Source organism: Schistosoma mansoni, chromosome 2, assembly GCF_000237925.1.
Source record: "Schistosoma mansoni strain Puerto Rico chromosome 2, complete genome".
Lineage (NCBI taxonomy): Eukaryota > Metazoa > Platyhelminthes > Trematoda > Strigeidida > Schistosomatidae > Schistosoma > Schistosoma mansoni.
In genome coordinates this window covers 33,174,316-33,197,103 of record NC_031496.1, presented here as the reverse complement: position 1 = coordinate 33,197,103, position 22,788 = coordinate 33,174,316, and the positions used below count along the sequence as shown (strand labels likewise).

The 22,788-nt window shown below is 36.6% G+C and overlaps 1 protein-coding gene and 1 non-coding gene across 2 annotated transcripts in view; both read left to right on the top strand.

The window, feature by feature from the left end:
* Positions 1–22,788, top strand: part of Smp_146950 (hypothetical protein) — a gene marked incomplete at both ends in the record, with an annotated part of 126,748 nt that overhangs the window by 30,148 nt on the left and 73,812 nt on the right. Inside the window, 8 exons of the mRNA XM_018796423.1 lie at positions 1,928–2,028; positions 3,629–3,794; positions 9,624–9,935; positions 11,684–11,922; positions 13,004–13,154; positions 17,282–17,413; positions 19,422–19,721; positions 22,209–22,316. Of these exons, the coding sequence (XP_018650637.1) occupies positions 1,928–2,028; positions 3,629–3,794; positions 9,624–9,935; positions 11,684–11,922; positions 13,004–13,154; positions 17,282–17,413; positions 19,422–19,721; positions 22,209–22,316 (1,509 nt within the window). The remainder of the gene's footprint in view (positions 1–1,927; positions 2,029–3,628; positions 3,795–9,623; positions 9,936–11,683; positions 11,923–13,003; positions 13,155–17,281; positions 17,414–19,421; positions 19,722–22,208; positions 22,317–22,788) is intronic.
* Positions 19,907–19,978, top strand: Smp_tRNA_02012_Pseudo_TTG.1.1. Its single transcript has one exon. It is a non-coding gene (tRNA).

The following is a 22,788-nucleotide window of genomic DNA, read 5'->3' as shown; positions in this document are numbered from 1 at the left end:
TCTGGATGATAAAGAGTAGAGATTTGGTTCATCTTATCAATATTTAGGTTGTTTATTTTCTGGATGCTAAGTAATTCTGTACAGTAATCACCAAATAACATATCTGGATCTATCTAAGTAAGAAAAAAGTGACTGAATTCGAGAAGTACATCTACGAGTTCTAGTGAGAAGCAGTGACCAGTGGAGTTTAAACCACGTCTGTTGTGAGATAGGAACTCACTGAAGACAATTGGTGAACGGTTGCTCAACTTCGTGGATCAGTTGAAGTTAGACATTAACACCGTTGGTTACCAGCCGGCTCAGTGGTTTATCGGTTAAGGGTTCTGGCTCCAGACTAGTAGGTCCTGGGTTCGAATCTCACGAGTGCGGGATCGTGGATGTGCACTATTGAGGAATCCAATAATAGGACGAAACGGCCGTCTAGTGCTTCCAGGTTTTCCATGGTGGTCTGGCTTCAACTGACTCACGCTTTCAACTATGAAAAAAAGAATAGTTTATCTAATCTTTCAATGATTATTATTTTATGGAGTTATCGTTGAGCCAAAATGTTATGCGACTTTTATTTTCATAATATTCAATCCTAATAATCTTAAGCATAATGCCAGTTTCAAACTACAGCGATCCTCCAAACTTTTGTTTAATTTTACTTTCAAAGGACATAAATTGATTCAGTTATCATATATATATATGATAATGAAAGATATAAATTCATATGTTACTACTGTAATCTTGAGGGAACTGGTGCTCCCTGAGGGATTTGATGCCATATCACTCAGCTTAACAATCAGAGGCACTACCAATGAGCTATCCGGACCGAGACGGATCTCCTGTAGGACTGAGATGAAGTCACAATTGATTGATCACTGGGGGTGGTGATCAATTTCATGTGTGTCAAGTTCTTAATGCAAATTGAATGCTATCGATCAAGTTGCAATATGGCTCCTAGTTTAGGTGGCTCAACACTGCGTGCACTATGTTGAGGTAAGAGGGTGTTTAGAGGTGGTCAACAGGAAACCATGGAACCAGGTTTTGTGCTACTTGGCACTCGTCAGCAAGGTGTACCTGTAATCTTGGGAGAACTGGTGCTCCCTGACGGATTCCATCTCATGTCACTCAGCTTCACAGTCAGAGATGTTACCACTGGGCATTGTAAAGCCACCTAGACTGGTAGTCACATTGCAACTTGATCGATAGCATTCGATCTACACTAAGAAGAACTTGACACACATGACATTGTTACTACCCCTAGTGATCAATCAATTGTGATAAGTTACTACTATTTATTAAACCCATATGAGTTCAATCATTTTAATTGAGTTCAAATTCAACTAAATTCTCATAAATTCATTAGATTACCATAAAAATTAACTATTCAATTCGAATTTATTAGTTGAATTAATGAGTTAATCTAGGCTAGATCGTCATTCAAAACCTGTAAACACTTGACAGTCCTGGACCCGGGCTTCGTGCTACTTGGCACTCGTCAGCACGTTGTACCTGTAATCTTGAGGGAACTGGTGATCCATGACGGATTCGATCCCGTGTCATCTAGCTTCACACTGAGAGATGTTACTATTGAGCTATCGTATTGACTACATCCAACCACCATCTTATCTCAACATAGTGCACGCAGTGTCGAGCCACCTAGACTAGTGGCCACATTGCAATTTGATCGATAGCATTCGATCTGCACTAAGAAGGACTTGACACGCATGATAATGATCACCACCCAGTGACCAATCAATTGTGATTACACTTGACAGTCATTTCGTCTTAATATGTTCAGCAATGCCCATTTTCCATTCAATATGTGGGACTCGAACCTTACTTACTACAATTTTCATTCATCTTCATTGAGCTAATTCAAATTTAATTCAAGTAATTCAACATTCTATTCATTCAATAACTTTTTATTTCTATATTATAGAATTATCTGAAACTACAACAGAGATATTCAGTTATCGTAATGGTGATACATTGGAATTACATTGTGAATTAGAAAAAGATTTTATTGGAACAGGAGAAAATGTATGAATCCATCTTATTGAATGATAACCCATTATTATTATGCTGTATATTATAACTTTTAAATAATTGATAGTTTGAAGATTATCAGAAGGGGTTATTTGTGGAGGTTATAGTAATTTTATAGTTGAAATCATGAGTCCATTGAAGCCAGACAGCCATGGAGAACCTGGAAGCACTAGACGGCCGTTTCATCTCAGTGTGGGACTCACTCCTCAGCAGTGCGCATCCACGATCTCGCCTCGTGAGATTTGAAGCCAGGAACTATCAGTCTCGCGCGCGAGCGATTAACCTCTAGAACCAATGAGCCAGCCGGTATCCAACGGCGTTAATGTCTAACTTCAAACAATCCAGCTACAATTGACTCATGATTTCAACTATATTGAAGATTATTAGTATACTTTATAATAAGGTTATTTGAAGGTAGATAGATATAGAATGAAACAAGAGTATTCCATCATTATAGAAACTTTTATGAAGATTATTAAATGTGAATAGTTTAAATCACGAATCGGTCACAGCTAGATCATTTATAAAAAAACCTAGGATCATGGAATAGTTGTTTCTTATTGGTATGTAACACTTCAATAGTATGCAACTAAGATCTTATCACCAGAGATCGAACCTAGAATCTTCTTTTTCGCACATGAACGCCTAACCTCTAAACTACTGGATCAGCGTTCAACAGTGTTGATATCTAATTCCAATTAATTCATGAGATTGCAGAACAGTGCATAAGTTGTAAGAATTGAGTGAGTGAGTGAGTGAGTACCACACAAAAAACAAAAATATATTTATGGAAATGAACTTGGTAGTAATTGCTTAAGGAATATTTCAATGAGATAATGATAATAATTATTGGTTCAACTGTCAGTAATTCTTTATTACAACAAATCTATCAGGGAACCGTAGCTTCAGTTAGATTACAGATTACGCTCAGCTACTAATACAAAATATAGGCCCAGTGTTTTTCTGGTTAGCATTTTTTAGCGAGTTGGTTTTCTATGGGATAGGGTCGCTAACCTGATGCCCAACCCTCCTCCTTTATCCGTGCTTGGGACCGGCAGTAGCCCCCGGAGGGGTAAGTATGTATTATCAGTTGAAAGTAGAATGCCTGAAGACAGAAGATTAAGACGATCAACGAAAAGAGAATGAGAACAGAGAATGGTTAGTATGGAAACGAAAGGACAATGAAGTCTGAGACGATTGATTGACAATTTGCAAATGAAGTATTCAATGTAGGATTCTCAGCTTTCACTAAGATATTCTGTAGTTTTTTGTTGAAATACATTCGATTGTCCCCACTTGTGTTCTTGTTCATTACAATATTACAAGTCAACATTTCTAAACTATGAAGATTATACTTCAGTTTGATAGTTTGGAGAGTACGGTACTAGGTTCGAGTTCCAGAGTGAACATTAACTCTGGAATGCAAGTACATCCACCTGACGATTTCGAAACTCGATGAAACGCGCATCCTGGATTACATCGCTAGTCACTATCCATCTTTGCCTATAATGAAAGTTTGTAAACTTGAAATACATTATAAATCATCATAGTCGTTGTTTTTTTTATTCCAATGAAACTCTTCTATAATTTTCAGGTTATCTGGAAATTCAATGGTGGTACCCTACCGACTGGTGCTAATCGTTTAGATAAATTAAAGACAAGTATAATTGTAATTAAAAAAATGGGAAATATTCATGAAGGTTTATATGAATGTCAACAAAATTCAAAAAAGTTACGAGGTCATATACTCCGAGCACCAAGTAAGTTAAAACCTATATATTCTGATCCAATATATGTACTTCTATGCACTTACTATATGGGTTGCTTCATCAATAATAAGGAGACGACTTATTATGCAATAACTGAAACTGGTTACGAGAGTCATTGTATTCCAAATGATTGATTTACAGATTATGGACTTCTCATAAGAAGTACGGATACACACACAGTGCTGAGAAATCCGTGGTCGTGGAGCTTTCATCGTCCTTCTGAACGACATCATCAACACAAACGTTGGGTAGAAGTGAAGTGTTTGAAATTCTCCACATGTGATTTACAGCTTGTCCTGTCGTTCGGAAGGAAAATGAAAGATCCACGATCAAACCATTCAGCTCAGAGAATAAAACTCCATCAAAATCACCCACCTGAGCTATAAATCTTCTCCACCATTGTTACAGAATGTTCATGATTAGACAGATAAGAAAACACATTGCTCATTTAAAAAGATTTGATGTATATACTATTCTGTCTGAACAATTGTCGTATAGGTATCAACACTGCAAAGCAATAAGATCCAAGTAAAATGAATTATCATAGACACTTTAAATTTCAACATTATCAACGGAAAAGAGGTCATAATAGTTATCAGGTCTTTGTTCAATTACATTCGTAACTGTTAGTGAAAGGTATGACATTTGAATTAGTTGAATTCATGAGTCAATTGAAGTTAGACTACCATGGAAAACCTGGAAGCACTGGACGGCCATTTCGTCCTATTGCGAGACTCGTCAGCAGTGCGCATCCACGATCTAGCTTCGCGAGATCGTGGAGGAGTCCCACGATAGGATGAAACGGCCGTCCAGTGCTTCCACGTTTTCCTTGGTGGTCTAGCTTCAATTAACTCATGCTTTTAACTATGAAAATACCAAATCTCCACAAAACCCTTTCTGATCATAAAATAATATTATAAATTTATTTTCATTTCAACCTATATCCATTGTCATACTTGGATTCATGATTCAATTTAAGCCAAACTACCATTGAAAATCTGGATCGTAGATACACACTGCTGAGGAATTTCATACTAGGACAAAAATGGCTGTCCCGGTGTTTTCAGGTTTTCAATTATAGTCTAGCTTAAACCAAATCATAAATTCAACGATTAAAATGACTAGAATCTTCACAAATCCCCATCATGATATATTTATATATATGTCTTAAGGGTGGTGGTGGTGGTGGTAGTAGTAGTGGTAGTAAGGGGCCAAAATATAAGTACAAAGATTATTTTTCATCAAATGTTGACCTTTCAAATCATAACATCATGTAAGAATGTAAACAAAATTTTTTGTGTCCATAGAAAGAGAGAGGGGGGTAGGGGTGACCGGGGAAACTACACATTTATGAGAATGTTGGTTTTTAATTATGAAAATCATGTAAATATGACTTCGAAAATCAGTTTGATATCTGAAAATAGTTTGTTTATTATAAACAGTTATAGGCTATAGATTGATTAGATGACAGTTGGCTCATGATGAATATGTGTATTTATAATCAGAAGGGGTTTTGGTGGAGACTTCAGTATTATAGTTGTTCAAATCATGAGTCAATTGAAGCTAGACCACTATGGAAAAACTGGAAGCACTGTTTCGTCCCATTATAGGACTCCTCAGCAGTGCACATCCACGATCCAGCCTCGAGAGATTCGAACCAAGGACCTGTTGGTCTTGCGCCAGTGCACTTAACCGACTCATGATTCCAACTATGTGTATTTATATTCATAACTTTATAGTAGTTGATTTGTAGTGTACCCTGGATGGTTATTTCACTTTTGGATGGAGTTTTGTTCTGTAAGTTGGATGGTTTGTTCGTAAAGCTTTCATCATTCTTCTGAACGACATCATCAGTTAAAATGTCCACCTAAGTTACAAATCTTCTCTACCCTATCAAGGTTATTTTACTTTTTCATCCATTTGTCAATTAATTTCAAAAACATAATATAAATACATTACACTGAAGTGTCGGTTCACTATCTAAATCTTTTGTAATATTATCAGTAGACTGAAATCACGAGTAGTATAATATATGAATCAATCATGACTAAATATAAGTGTAGTAAACAAGAAGACGAGTGGGGACAATCGAATGTTAAAGCATGAGCCAATTGAAGCCAGACCACTATGGAAAACCTTGAAACACTGGACAGCCGTTTTGTCCTATTATGGGACTCCTCAATTGACTCATGCTTTCAACTATGAAACATACTAAATCTCCACAAAACCCCTTCTGACAATCGAATGTATTTGAACACGAAATTACAGACTATCACACTAAAATCTGACAACCATTCAGTAAACAGTTCATTTGCTAACTATCAATCATTTCTCTCAATCTTGACTGTTCCTTCTGCAAATATCAATCTATCGTCTCCGATTATTATTGTACATGCATTTTCATATCAATTGCGTTTTGTTTCCGTTTGTTCGACATCGATCTTCTACTGAAATATATTCAATGTCCGACCACCGTTATATATTACTTATTTGGATATAAGTGACCATCACAACATTATTAGCATGGATAGAACTAGAAAAGAAGGCTCAGGACAGAGTGGATTGGAGTAAGCTGGTCGGCGGCCTATGCTCCATTGGGAGTAACAGGCGTAAGTAAATAAGTATGTACCAAATTCCACTGCTAGTCACTACTCATCTTTGCTTATAATGTGATAACCAATCTGGATAAGAAATCAGTATTACCAGAGTAGATTACAGGAAAGAACAAATTGTTTTTGAATACATAAAGGAGGTTTCAGTTTTCGTATAGCCCAGGCTTCAATAAACTTTAGTATACGTCCTTGAAGGCTTTTGTACAACACTACGAATGCTGACTTGATATCAACCTTAAAACTAGTCTCAACCAAATATTTCGCAATGGAGGAAAATGTCCGTCTATCCTGTAGTCATATTTGACCATTGGAATTCATTTGTTTCTGCAGCCATTTGGGTATGTGTACCGTCAGCCTTACTTGCAGATCACGATTGCTCGTCCCTATCTATGTGTTCCCACAAGGGCTGACCCTCATGTAGAATTGTGATATTTACAATTAAATAATGATTAAGTGGTGACTAATATCATGCTTATCTAGTCCTTCAGTGCCGATCAGACTTTATCTTTATTCATACCACAATTATATCAGCCATCAATAAAGCACTTTTAGGGCCAAATCAGTTGAGTCACTGAATATCGAATAGTTCATCGATCCCCGTCAAGATCAAGGACAACCAACGCTCATCAATTAACCGTACACCATGGACTGGCCCATGAGGTGGTGGTCACACTTTCACTTGTACCTACTCTTCTGATGCGTCTTCGCATGTTGGGCTAACCAGTTATGTAGTGCCGTGCTTCAATAATAGTTCACTTCGATAACCGTTATTATACCAATCTTAACGGTGTATAATATCAGAAGGCAAAAGGAAACGGCAACTACATTTTTATTGATGAATGAAAAGATGATGCATAGTGGAGATGACTGGGAAGCCAACTCAAGAGCGAAGCGAAAATAATGCATATTGGAGATGGCTGGGAAGCCAACTCGCTATGAGCAAGCATTACTCAATATTTATAATCAGACAAAAATGAATGACAGACATATGATGAATAGGATACGAAGGGTACACATATACGCTCATATAAAAATACAGTCAAGGTTAATAAGCGAATAATGACTCTGATATATAAGTGAATTGGCTTGGCCAGTAACTAGAATGAAGTATATGGGCTTAACATGACAAACGATACTACACTCTAGTAGATTTTTTGTAATGAAGTTCTTTATGTTATACGGTCTTCAAATCAGCCTTAATACCTTGACACAACGAAGGAGTAAACCACATTAAGTGCTGACCGCGAGGTGTGACTTTAAAGTTAGCTGTCAGTCAAACCATTCCCGTTTAACTCGAGTAGCCTCTCAATCATTCGAAAAAGATCATCACCGTTGATGATCTACACATTTGTATAACTCGACATTTTATTTTCCAGTGCATAGGTTCAGTCATGAATAATTCATATATTATACTACTCATATGATTTTGGTCTACTGATAAAATTACAAAGTATTATGATCCTGAAATTACACTACAGTTTTCTGTATTTATATTATGTTTTTGAAATTAGTTGACAAATTGATGGAAAAGTAAAATAACCTTGATAGGGTAGAGAAGATTTGTAACCCATGTAGACGTTTTCGCTGATGATGTCGTTCAGAAGAATAATGAAAGCTTTACGATCAAACCATCCATCTTACAGAACACAAACTCCATCCAAAAGTGAAATAACCACCTAGGGTACACTACAAATCAACTACTATAAAGTTATGAATATGAATATCCATATATTCATTATAAACCAACTGTCATCTAATCAATCTATAGCCTATAACTGTTTATAATAAACAAACTATTTTCAGATATAAAACTGATTTTCGAAGTCATATTTACATGATTTTCATAATTGAAAACAAACATTCTCATAAATGTGTAGTTTCCCCGGTCACCCCTACCCCCCTCTCTCTTTCTATGGACACAAGAAATCTCGTTTACATTCTTACATTATTTTTTTGGTGTCAAGTACATTCGATTGTCCCCACTCGTCTTCTTCTTCTTCTTCACTACATTAATACTGACAAATCGATAACAGCTGTAACCCATTACTTTAAAAAAAGTAATCAGTTTGTTCTATTTGTAATAAACTGTGTAGTTTAATCTTTTTCTAATGTACAAACGATATGATATAAGGTAACAGGTGAAGTTTGTAGATGGAAATCTAATGGGATTACCATGTGTACAAACAATACATATGTTATGTGTACATATCACAAGAAACTTTTCTGACTTTCAATAGTTGAAATCATGAATCATTTAAAGCTAGAAAACCATGTAAAATCTGGAAGCACTGGACAGCCGTTCCGTCCACGATCAACAAAACAACTTTCTGATAATTATCATCATTTGCTCATTAGTGACTGACTTCAACAGGTATTTCCTAGAGTTCTAGTGAGAAGATGTGATCAGTTGGATTCAATTGGGTGTGTTGTAACTCACTGAAGACAATGATGAACTGTGGTGCAATTTCGTGGATTGGTTTTAATTAGAAATTAACACCGTTGGTTGTTGGCCGGCTCAGTGTTCTACAGGTTCAGCGTTCTCGCACTTGACCGAAGATGCTAGGTTTGAATGCATATTGATGTTTGATCGTGGATGCACACTGTTTAGGAATTCCATACAAGGAAGAGTCAACCGTTCAGTGCTTCTATTTTTTCCATGATAGTTTAGCTTTAACCGACCCATGAATTCTACTATTAACTAACCATAATCTCCACAAAACCTCCTTTCTGATAATAATAATTATTATGATGATATATTACAAACATATGACTGACTTAAAGATACATGTCCTGGAATTCTAGTGGGAAGCAGTGACCAGTGGAGTTCAACTACGTCTATTATGAGATAACAACTCACTGAAGACAATTGGTGAACGGTTGCTCAAACTTCGTGGATTGGTTGAAGTTAGACATCAACACCATTGAATGCGGGCTCATTGGTCTATCGGTTAAGTGCTCTGGAGCGATACTGGTAGGTCCTAGGTTCGAATCTCTCTCGCGAGACGGGGTCATGGATGCGCACTACTGAGGAGTCTCATAATAGGATGAAACGGCCTTCCAGTTCTTCCAGATTTTCCATGGTAGTCTAGCTTCAATTGACTCATGATTTCAACTATGAAAATATGATTGATTTATTACTTTAAACAAAGTAACTATTATTTAATCTCATTGAAATTTACTCTTTGATCTTATCTTTTTTTTAAATTAGCTATTGTAACCCTTACTGTCTTACCAAAAGAAGATGAACGATGGGCAAATGCTAATGATATAACAGAATTTCATTGTCGTTTAGATGGTAGAGAAAATGGAAATCAATTAATTGATTGGTATTTTATACCGGCTGGCAGTGATGATGATCGTGAAATTCCTTTACATAATGATGTTAAAATTGATAATCCTGATACAACACCATCCACATCATTTTTAAGTATTATGAATGTACAAAAATATCATGAAGGTTTCTATGTATGTAGAGCATTAAATTTAAAGGATACGGCTAAATTAATTGTTAAAATAAGAGGTTAGTTTCTATGGAAGGTAGATAGTTTATGTTTTATAATGATTTAATGGATTTAATTCTATGAAACGATCAATGAGACGACATTTGAGCAACGCTGAAATGATGTTGGAATATCCATCTACTTAATATGGTTAAATGAGGGGTATAGACTTACTTACTTACGCCTGTTACTCCCGATAGAGCATAGGTCGCCGACTAGCATTCTCCAACCCACTCTGTCCTCACCCTTCCTTTTTAGTTCTATCCATTTTTTGTTCACTCTCCTCATGTCTGTCTTCACTTCTTTAGTCTTCCTCTTCTCCTTTGGCCTTCAGGATTCTATATAAGGGCTTGTCTTGTGACAAAGTCGGGTGATTTCCTCAATGTGTGTCCTATCCACTTCCAGTACTTCTTTCTAATTTCTTACTCCTCTGAAATCTAGTTTGTTCTATCCCACAGTAGAATGTTGCTGATATTGTCTGGCCAACGGATTTGAAGTATCTTGGGTTATAAACAAGTGTGAGGAATAGATGGTCAAGTTTAGGAATTAGATTTGATATTTTCATCATGAACTGACATAAGCTATAAAGCTGAAATGTTATTTAGCCAAATGAGCGAATAAATTTCGCGCCAAAATTCAAGACCTGCTTCATCCATGAATTATAGTCTTACCAAACGATTGTTTTCTTCTAAACATTTACTAAGGTATCATAAACTTCTATGTAGAAAAATAGGTATGCATACATTAAAAGAAACCACTGAACTAAAGACGTTTTTAGTTATTTATAGGGTTATATGTTTCTGTGATTAATGTTAAGGACTGTAAGTACAATCACCTGGAGATTCTCAGGTACCATAAAAATTGTACATGGATTCTTTCATGAGCTATTATTTGGTAACAGTATGATGTACTCAAAGTAGTCCATTTGATATGGATACATATCAATAGAGACTGATTAGTATCAGTTCTTAAAATTGACAACGGGAAAATACAAAACAATTAAAATTAATAACTATTGGATAGGCTAGTGGTTATACGGAGTCAATAGAATGTCGGATAATGGATTGATATTTGGAGTAAATGGTGTTAGGTTTGAATCTTTGTCTCCGCATCAGCATTAGGATGTAGGTAAGTTTACCTGACTCGTTCAAATGAGGATAAAATGAGTATCCTGGATTCACTTGCTTGACTATGCTCACTTATAGTAAAATAATATGAGACGATGTAGTGAACTGTTATAATATTTTGAGCAGTTTGTGGTTTAACAGTATTTCAAGTATTTGACTGGAAGAATAATTTGATATTAAACATAGTTTAGTTCAGAGTAATAATTATCAGTCTTCAAAGTATCTAATGATTTGTGGTTTCCTACTATTGTTTGAGTCAGTTTTACAGTGTGTTGACTGATAAATAGTAAGTGTTCGCGCGTGAGATCAAAGGTCCTGAGTTCGAATCCCGCGTGCGCGATCATGGATTTGCACTACTGAGGAGTCTCATACTAGGACGAGACGGATGTTCAGTAATTCCAGGTTTTCCATGATGGTCTAGCTTTAATTGAATCATGATTTCACAATCTGATAATAAGAATGTAATTAGTATTAATTTCTGCCTTCATCAAGTTCAGAATTCCTGCTACATTTTCATTGTACCAATCACCATTTACAAAGTACTGATTCTAATCATAAAGGAGGATTTCGGAATCAATAGAACCTTATCTTTTCAAAGTTTATTTTGATCATTCATATACACTTTTAACCGATCTTTTCAGATTTGACTGTAACTCCTGAAGAGGTTAAAGCACGTCCTGGAACAACTGTACAATTTCTATGTGAATTATCTACAATTACTGGTATGAAAGGTGGTAAAGTATTCTGGATGCGTACAGATCGTCAAGATTTACGTTCTGGTAAAGAAGAGGTAATAGGAACGAATGGTGGTAGAGCTTTGTTAATCGTTAAAGATGTTGGTCGATTCGATCATAATATATCTTACATGTGTACAGACGGTGTAAGTAATACATTTTAAGTTATTAGTAAAATTTTGACCATTAACTATTATGAGAAGGGCCAAAGATCGCTGCATTTAAATTTAGCTAATGATTTCGTTAATTTACTTAAAGATTTGTAGGTGTCGAAATTCCTTTCTAGTGTTCCTATGGCGTTGTTTCTGGTATCCAAGGTTTGGTAATAATTATTAGCAACGGAGTAAAGGTTTCCGCATTGATGTCAGTCAGATGCACATAACAACATTAGTCCCACTACTTTTGTTTATAAACGAACAAAATAACCTTTACTATTCACTTCGTATTGTTTGCTTGTATCTTCCAATTGTTGTTTAGGATTGCAATTGATCAGTCTCTTATTGGCATATGTGCATCCTGTGAGGATCGCCTCGATAAGCCTTACTATATTTCAGGTTCCTAATGTTAGTGAAGCAACGATACTTGTGACAGATTTGTTTGTTACCCGCTATCAAAAATTCAGCTTCTAACTTGTTGTTGTATACACTATTGTGTGTCTTATCTTTACATAATCAGAGTATAATCATTTCATCGAAGATTATTCTCGTATTCAAATAAAATATCCTGTTGAATTCCTTTAGTTTGCCCAGTGATTTCATACTGTAAACCATCAACGTTGATGATCTATGTCGAATGACTGGAGGCCTACTCGAGTTAGACGGGAACGGTGTAACGAACAAGCTAACTTCGAAGTCACACCACGCGACCAGCACCTTACGCGGATTGCCCCATCGACGTATCAAGGGACCATGGATGCTCTGAAGACTATACAACACAAAGGACGTTATTACAGGAATATATTAGTTAAAGTAGATACAAGCGAAAGTAGAACCACTGCCACATGGGCCAGTCCATGGAGTATGAATAGCTGATGCGCGTTGATTGTCCTTGACCTTGACAGGGATCAATGATCTGTTCGATATTTAGTGACCCAACTGCCGAATGATTTGGCTAGGGTTCAGTGACATTTCACTGGACCTACAATACCATTGTTGTTTTTTTTAAAGTACAAAACTATTTAACTGTTGTCATGTATGAACTATTTTGATTTCATTTAAACCTTTAAAGTATAGCAAAGGTTATGCAAAACTATACGTTCAAGAAGTTTGTGCTCCAGGTTTTCGACCATGTGGTTCACAACAATGTTTAGAAGAGACAAAGTTTTGTGATGGAGTAGTAGACTGTGAAGATGGTTATGATGAAATTCCTTCGAAATGTAGTAAGTTAAATATTTTCCGGCCATAGCAACTATTTCTTTTTATGGAACAGCGAATATGTTTACAATTAAGACTATTTGATCATTTCAGTAGATGTCTATGGGATTTGTCATAGGGAAGTCTTTTTATAGGAAAGCGAAGAACCTGAAACGATTAGATAAACGCTTTTGTTGTTGGGTTGAAAAGAAAAGTAAGGGAAATAGAAGGCAATTAAGAACTTGAAGAATCATACAGAATGTCAAGGATAAATGATGGAAATTTACAAATGAATTATTCAGTGTATCGTTCATATATGTTACCAAGATATTCTGTAGTTTTACACATAACAATAAACTGAATGTCCCCACCTGAATGTGTATCTACTATGCGAATAGGTAAAATGACGACTGTGTAAGCTTCATAACTGGTGTGAAACAGTTTAGCTAAGCAACCGAAACCATTCGCTTTAAACGACATCACGTTATCAACTTAGCTACTGAGTGAGGATTGGCATGGGGTTTGAGTCCCGAAGTAAACATCAACTCTGGAATTCAGGCACATCCATCTGAAGAGTCCCAAATAGGACGAAACACGCCACATTGGTTCCAATGCAAGCCAATACCTATCTTTTCTTATAATATGAAAATACATTATTTCTCCTTAGTTGTACAGTTAAGACGTGAGAAATTTCAGATTGTAAAAATCCCTTCAGATATGGTCCAATTATTGTTCTCATAATTATTCTAATATTTTTGGTATCTCCAAATCCAAATGTTCCAACAAGAGGAAACGTAATTGCGTTCATTTATTTTTCAACATGTTATGATGGTTATTGATTAATATTTTTTCATAGTTGCAAACGTCAATCAATTGAAGCTAGACCACCAAGGAAAACCTGGAAGCACTGGACGGTCTGTTGTGAGATAGGAACTCATTGAAGACAATTGGTGAACGGTCGCTCAATTTCATGGATTGGTTGGAGTTAGACATTAACACCATTGGATGCCGGCTTAGTGGTCTATCAGTTAAGGGCTCTGGCGCAAGACTGATAGGTCCTGGGTTCGAATCTCATGAGGCGAGGTCATGGATGCACACTGTTGAGGAGTCCCACAATAGGACGAAACGGCCGTCCAGTGCTTCCAGGTTTTCCACGGTGGTCTAGCTTCAATTAACTCACGCTTTCAACTATGAAAATACTAAATCTCCACAAAACCCCTTCTGATAATAATTTTTTTTCTTAATAGCTGAATGTGGGGTCAATGAAAATGCTTGTGGGCTTATGAATGATGTGAAACCATTGAAAAATTGTTATCTTCAATTTTGGCATTGTGATGGTGAAGATGATTGTGGTAATAATTTTGATGAATCTAACTGTCTCGGTAAGTTAAATTATATCCTGAATGTATTTTGTAAAAACTTCACATGACTAATTTATTTGAAAGTGTGATGTGTACTACTGATATTGACAGATATAAGTAGTATGTATCATCAATCGAAAGTGAAATGTCTGGAGATAGAAGGTTAAGATGATCGAAGTGCTGTTAGAGGTATGAGGGCGGTTATCACTTCCCGATTGCCCACACTATGGAAGGGTTCTTTTAGAGGTACATAATTAGGAAATTGGGTTAGAGGTGGTCTTGATGACCTGAGAGCGTGACCGCAATTCCCAAGGGACAACCGCTTGAGGATGGTCACACACGACGTTTTTGTGAGTAATTTTTGTGTTAACTCTGTACTTGTTGAGACGTTAACATCCGAGATGGAAATCTGTAGGATATGGCAAGGTGTGCATTTCTAGGGTTGACCTTTTCTAACCCCACCCTTTATTTATGGGAAGGCAGCATCGCTGTTATGCTGATTGTCTGAGGGGAACACTTTACTGCCATCACACTTCAGTACAATCAGTAGTACGACTTCGCCCTCGGACCTTCAGATTGCCGCTTCAAACAACCTGTCTGGCATGATAGGACCTTGAGGAACGATTGTTCTGGGCAGTATAACTCGATTAGTTCGTTACGATAGGCAGGCTCGATCACCACGTTAAAGTATCAACAACGGTCGGGTTGAGTCATGTAGTGCAAGAGATAAATCGTGATTTCGATACATCATTCACAAAATACCATTTCATTGATATACAGTTCACAAATCTTTCGGATGCAAGTGAGGGTATTATCTCAGAAATTAGAATGAGTCATAAAGTTCATTGCTCTCTTGTTGCTATGCCTATTAGATCACAAAATTTAAACTAAACATTTACACATAAGCTGAAGTTGGAACCGTTACTAAATAGTACTATAAGTTCAACTAGCTGACTTCTCAAACGTTTAGGTTACCCATTTTTTCCAACTGTCTAAGTAATGTATTCAAACTTCCAGTCTTGGCTTTGTTGGAACTAATGGATTAGAAATAGTAACTGTATGAATTAACCTGCTTACAAACTATTAAAGCATTTAATAGTGAAAAACTATCAAAGAAACTATAGAGATGCTTGTATATTTTTGACTTTTGGTATCCTTTGAAAAAACGAGGTAGGAGTATATTGAGATTTGGTGTCCTTTCTGTTATGAATGAGAAGATAATTGTTACAAATGAACTCATCAGTTAGTCATTCAGTTACAACGTAGGACCAGGAACATAGATGCATCGATCTAAGTTTCCACATCTTATTCGCAAAATGAGATGAACATCAAATTCATAGAAGTAGTTACTCTAATGGTAGTAATATATAAGAAAAAAGGATTGCATATAATAATATAATACAGGAAGAAGGAATTAGTTGGTAGAAAGAAAGGTATAAAGTAATTTCAATATCACAGTCTAAGGGAAGACAAAGAGTGTACACACCTACTCGATTGTGATCGATTGCGAACTATGCCACACAGTCTCTGGTTACTAAAGTCCCGTGGACCTCAACCAAGAAGTGTGCATCTACCAACATGGCTCAGACTAGAAGGTAGTGACTTTATGGACTGATGCCACGTTTTGGTTTGGCCGCCCCTAACTCTCTACCAACCAACCCCTACACTAGTCAGCATAGCGCGTCATGGTAATGGATGTTCAGGCATACGTAACTCGTGGCCCAACCATCTTAGTCGAAGAAGATTCACAACCTCATCAACTGATTTACCATCATTCCCTAATATCCTGCATCTAACCTCATTATTACTTACTCGGTAATCCCATTAGGTGCGAGCAATATTTCTAAGACATCTGAATTCATAGAATACTTGAATGAATAAAAATCAATATCAGATACTGACTGTTAGGAGACTTTTATGAAACATAATTTTCCAAGCAATTACCATATTAAACAGTAATTAGTTATAATATTAAATAACTTACTTACTTAATTACCACCCCCGGTGGAGCATAGGCCACCGACTAGCATTCTCCAACCCACTTTGTTCTGGGCCAATATTAAATAACTACCATTGAAAATTCGTCAGTATAACAAATTTATGTCTGTTATTCATACTCAAATGACAAAATTAAAAGAGTGAAATCTTGACAGTCTAAAAATTGATCAGTATGATATCCCCCCTTCCAGCCAAAGTAACACGGTGAAGCCTAGTAGACCATTCTGGAGAAGAGTGCTACATCAAAAGACGGCACAACTACCGAGACCCACTATCTGTTTTCGCATTCCTTACGCACAATCATTACATCATTCTTTTATTTTTTGGACAGACTCATTCTTTCTTTCTTTTTGAACCAACAATAATTATGCAATGATTCTTTGGAGCAATCGTAATCATTTGTGAGTATAGGTAAAGTGAATGATTAGGCCGATCTGCACCACTCGGGTTACCGCCCACGTTAGCTCATGGAAACAATCCCATAATTCAGGAGGCACGACGAGGACGTGTGAGTCGGGTTTTGCTGTATTCATATAATGAATGATTGATTAACTGATATGAAGTACTCCTTAGTCAAACTATACAAATTAAGTAATCTCTTATCACCCAGTCTTCAGTCTCTACAATGCATTGTCTAATTTCGGATCATAGTATCAAGCATAAACCAATTATGCATATCCCCAGGCATTTGTCTATCTTGATACAGCCATTTACTTCAGTAATCTCTAATCTACAAATATGTTTAGTATTATATATGTAACCTATCTCAAGATTTATCTTTCATTTATTAATAGCACCAAGTGATTATGATCAATGCAATGGTACACATTATACTTGTCCACAAGGTGATAAAATGATAGCTAGAGCATTTATGTGTGATTCAGTACCAGATTGTGAACCAAATGGAGATGATGAAAGTGAATGCAGTAAGTTGAATATGTGTATTATCTAATGAGTTAACATATTTCAACTATGTAACATTGTCTAAAACGGGATACAAACGATAACTTACTTACGTACTTACGCCTGTTACTCCCAATGGAGCACAGGCCGCCGACCAGCTTTGTCCAACCCATTCTGTCCTCACCCTTCCTTTCTAGTACTATCCATTTTTTGTTCACTCTCCTCATGTCTGTCTTCACTTCTTTGGCCTTCCTCTTCTCCTTTGGCCTTCAGGATTCCATGTAAGGGCTTGTCTTGTGACAAAGTTGGGTGATTTCCTCAATATGTGTCCTATCCACTTCCAGTGCTTCTTCCTGATTTCTTCCTCCTCTGGAATCTGGTTTGTTGTCTTTCACAGTAACGTGTTTCTGATAGTGTCTGGCTAACGGATCTGTTAGGTCGGCTTACAATAAACTCTATCAGAGCCTCCAGAGAGGCTCATAAAGAGACCAACCAATCAGCGATTAGTTAGAAGCTATGCTACTAAAATAATGAGGTCCTGATTGGCTGTTAAACATACTGCTACTATGGAATCTCAAGGTCTTTTAATTACTATAAAACCCCTGTTTTTTCTGTACATAATGAACCTTGTAGTAAAGTGCTTCTCTGATACTCGTGTCTTCTCTCTGGTCTTTCAAGTCGCTGAGTAGTGCTAGCCTGGGGTTATCCGAATAGCTAGGATCCGAATAAAGCGTTCAACTCACGAGCCATAACAGGATCCGAAGCATCTTGCGTAGACAACTGTTGATAAACACTTGTATCTTCTGGATGATAGCTTTCGTAGTTCTCCACGTCTGCGTCCCATACAGTAGAACTGTCTTGACATTTGTATTGAAAATTCTGAGTTCAGTGTTGGTTTACAATTGTTTTGAGTTGCAGATGTTCTTCAGTTGTAAATATGCTGCTCTTGCTTTTCCGATCCTCGCTCTACAAACGATAACTGATGAAGTGTTTCTATGTTGTTCATAACTAATCATTAATCATTCAGCTTAAGCATGCTTTAATGTTTCCTGAGGTGAAATATAAAGATTTCAGGATCTGTCGCAACAGTTCAACACGTTGACTGATTTCTATGAACTTCTGGATTTTGAAAATTTTCTCCTTCCTGATTTGTAGATCATACTATCGTTACCACACCTCCTAATAAACCTCTGTTTAAGACATTTTGATATCTTTAGTAAACACATTATCCAATAACTGGTTGTTTGATTCTTCTTACTGATGTTTAAGTCTGCAATTGATTATCTTATTGGTATCTGTGCATCCTGTAAGGATTGCCTCGATATTTCCTTGTTTTAACTTAAGGTAATATCGAGACAATGCTCACAAAATGCACATATACCAATAAGTGACTGATCAATTACAGTCTTAAATAACAATAGGAAGGTACAAATAAACTACATCAAGTGAATTTAAACTTCACTCCATTGCACAAGCAGGTGTCCATTAGGACTCAGTAGCTAAGTGGATAACGTGACGACTAACGGTACTGAGTTTGATTTCCGGAGTGAACATTCACTCTGGGATGCCGGTATATCCAGCCGATGAGTCCCAAATAGGACGAAACGCTCATCCTGGATTCCACTGCTAACCACTATCATCTCTTCTTATGATACTATTCAATAACCTAAAGTGCATCAGTACTCGATTTATTTGTTTCTCAAAATCAATCATAATAATAGATACGAGTAAGTCATATCTCATCTCATCTATTTTGTGTCAGAATTACCGTCTTTTTACTATGTAGTGATTAAAACATAAAGTGTATAAAATTTTCTGTACGCCAAAATAATTTCCTCTGCTCTTGAAGTTATCGAAAGCAAATTATCCTACGAGCGGGATCGTGGATGCGCACTGCTGAGGAATTCCATACCAGGACGAAACGGCCATCTAGTGCTTCCAGGTTTTCCATGGTGCTCTAGTTTAGATCATCCAGTGAATTTAACTGTTAAAATACGATAACATCCAATTTTTTTATTTTTAACTCTCAAGGTTATCCAAGCATCATTGAACCATCTGGAGAAACACATTTAATAGGTCATCAATCAGGTAATTTAACATTAACTTGTGTAGCATATGGTCGACCACCTCCTACTATAAGTTGGCGATATAATTGGGGACATTTAAGAGAAGGTGTTAAACATTCAATTAATTATACAGTAATCAATTGTAATATGGCTATAAGTCATTTAACTTTAACCGATTTGGAACCACGTGCAAGTGGTTTATATACATGTGAAGCTGTTAATCGTGGTCGTGCATTAGCACCAGATTTTTTAGTGAATGTAGCTAGTAAGTTTTGATATTTTTTCAAAGAAACTGTATGATTTTGTTCACTTAGTATTGTTTGTTTGAATCTTCTCATTGATGTGTTAGAACTGCAACTGGTCAGTCTCTAATTGGCATATGTGCATACTGCGCGTATTGCCTCGATATAGCCTTAATTAGCCTAAATTGCACAAGCAAGTGGCTATCAAGACTTAATAGCTGAATGGATAGCGCGATGGCGTTTGAAGCGAAAGGTACTGGGTTCGAGTCCCAGAGTGAACATCAACTCTGGGGTACAGGTACATCCAACTGACGAGTCCAACATAGGACGAAACGCGCATCATGGATTCCACTGTTAGCCACTATTCATCTTTGCTTACAATGTTTGTATGATTTTGTATTCTCAGACTTATAGTATTTATTGTTTTGGGTTATGTAATACGATTCTCTCATTATTATATGAGGAAAAACTGATTTAGTAGCTATGTGCAACGTTCGTGTAGAAACGTTTTAACAAAATGATCATAGGTGATGTAGTATCTGTAATTAGAAAAGGAAATTAATAAATGATTATAATCGCAAACTCACTAGTGACTGACTTCAAGAGACAATTCCTGGAGTTCTAGTGAGAAGCAGTGACTAGGGGAGTTCAAACCACGTCTGTTGTGAGATAGGTACTCATTGAAGACAATTGGTGAACGGTAGCTCAGATTCGTGGATTGGTTGAAGTTAGGCATTAACACCATTGGATGCCGGCTCAGTTATCTGGAGTTTAAGCGCTCGCGCGTGAGACTGATACGTCCTGGGTTCGAATCTAGCGAGGTGGGATCGTGGATGCTCACTGTTGAGGAGTCCAACAATAGGACGAAACGGCCTTAAAGCTGTACTTCCAGGTTTTCCCTGGTGGTCTAGCTTCAATGGACTCATGATTTCAACTTTGAAAACACTGAAATCTCCACAAAACCCCATCCAAATGATAAAATAAATTATATTCTGAAAATGAATGTAAAAGGCATGGAGGATTATAGAGATAATAAACTATTTAGAAAAGACATTTAATACAGAGGTTACGATAATATGATGCGTTATCTGGAAACCATTATTTTCCAAGTAGACGATTATCTCATCACTGATCAAGATTAATTGAAGTCAATCAAAGTTTATCATTGCTCGACAGTTATGTCATCAGTCTGTAGACAAAAACTAGCTTACTCGGAACAGAGAACTATTAATCCAGATTCTGATTAGTTCTTCTTTAGTGATTGACTAATTAATGTATTCAAATACTATGATCATAACATTTGAGAATTCATATATTCTTAGTAGGAGAACTTGGATATCCTGATGAAGTATGAACAGTATATACATAGGAGATTTCAGAGCGATTACAGAGTTATTATAATCATTTACAATTAGACTACAGAAAATGAAAACAGAGTTTACGGGACAATAACCATTATACTACTGTAATAGATCTGTCTTCGTTTATATGGTTGATGTGAAGGTAATTTAGGCATCATATTGATTAAACTATCTGTAAGAACGGCTTGTTGGCAAACTCAAGGAAGCCTCCAGAAGCCCAGAAAGAGCCGAAGAAATTCCATCCAATCACCGCTAGAGGAACATTCTAGAGTGTCGGCATGTAGCTTCCCTATTGGATGAATAAGAAGAACCCCTTATATGCCTATTGGCTGTCCGAAATGATGATTTACATTAAGCCAAAAAAACTATAAATACATGAGATTTTTGTACTATATTGGACACTGTTTGGGAATAACATTCCTACTTACTAGTCTTCTGTCATCTCTCTTGCAACTTTGCAGGTTCGATCATTCACGTAGTCTAGTAGTACGTGGCATAACAAGAGTTTAAGCTCCAGATATAACACTATCATTAAACTAAAGGTTTCTCAGAAACATTTATCCTATTATTAGTAATTAGAGAATAACTTCACTAAGAATTCCAGAAGTAGGGATGAAAATCTGTGAAGATTGGAGCTTATTTAGTTCAGTAGTGAAGTCATTTAGATAGGTTATATTTGATGATAGTTTTGTAGGATTACAAATGGACTGACAAACTTTATTGTAGGTAAATGAATAAGGAAATACTGTTCTCTGACAATGAATTGATCACTGGGTAGTGATCACTGTCAAGTGTGTCAGGTTCTCCGTAATGTAGATCGGATTCAATCGACTAAGTTGTAATGTGGCCATTAGTCTAGGTGACTCGATATTGTGTGTGCTATGCTGAGACAAGATGGTAGTTGGAGGTAGTCAACAGTAAACCCTGGTACTCGTCAGCAAGGTGTACCTATAATCTTGCGGGAACTGTCGCTGGCTGACGGATTCGACTCCGTGTAACCCAGGTTCACAGTCAAAGACGTTATCACTAAGCTATCCGAGGCCGCAACTAACCTCCTGTAAGACTGAGATGTATTTACAATTGATTGATCACTGGATGATGATTCTAATGTACTTCTATATTTCTTTTTTTCTTTTTTTGCGTTTACAGAAGGTGGTATTTGTAAAGCTCCACAATTTAATGATGCTGCATGGTTTGATGATATGTGTTTAACATGTTATTGTTCAAATGTAACAGATACATGTACAAGTGTAAAAGGTTATCGAAAATCACCTGTAAGATTTATTTTTTATCTTGAAATTAGCATTTCAATGTTGTTTAGATTGAAATACCACTCCTCCTCCTCCTCCACCACCTCCTCCTCCTACTACTACTACTACTACTCCTACTCCTACTACTACTCCTACTCCTACTACTACTCCTACTCCTACTACTTCTACTCCTGCTACTACTCCTGTTCTTACTACTACTACTCCTACTACTACTACTTCTACTTCTACTACTCCTACTATTACTACTACTACTTCTACTCCTACTACTACTACTACTCCTACTATTACTACTACTACTTCTACTCCTACTACTACTACTACTCCTACTATTACTACTACTACTTCTACTCCTACTACTACTACTACTGTACTAAAAAAACACCTGTGGGGACAATGGAATGTATTTAAGCACAAAATTATAAACTATCTCCCAAGGCGGTTTTTGTGGAGATTTAGTA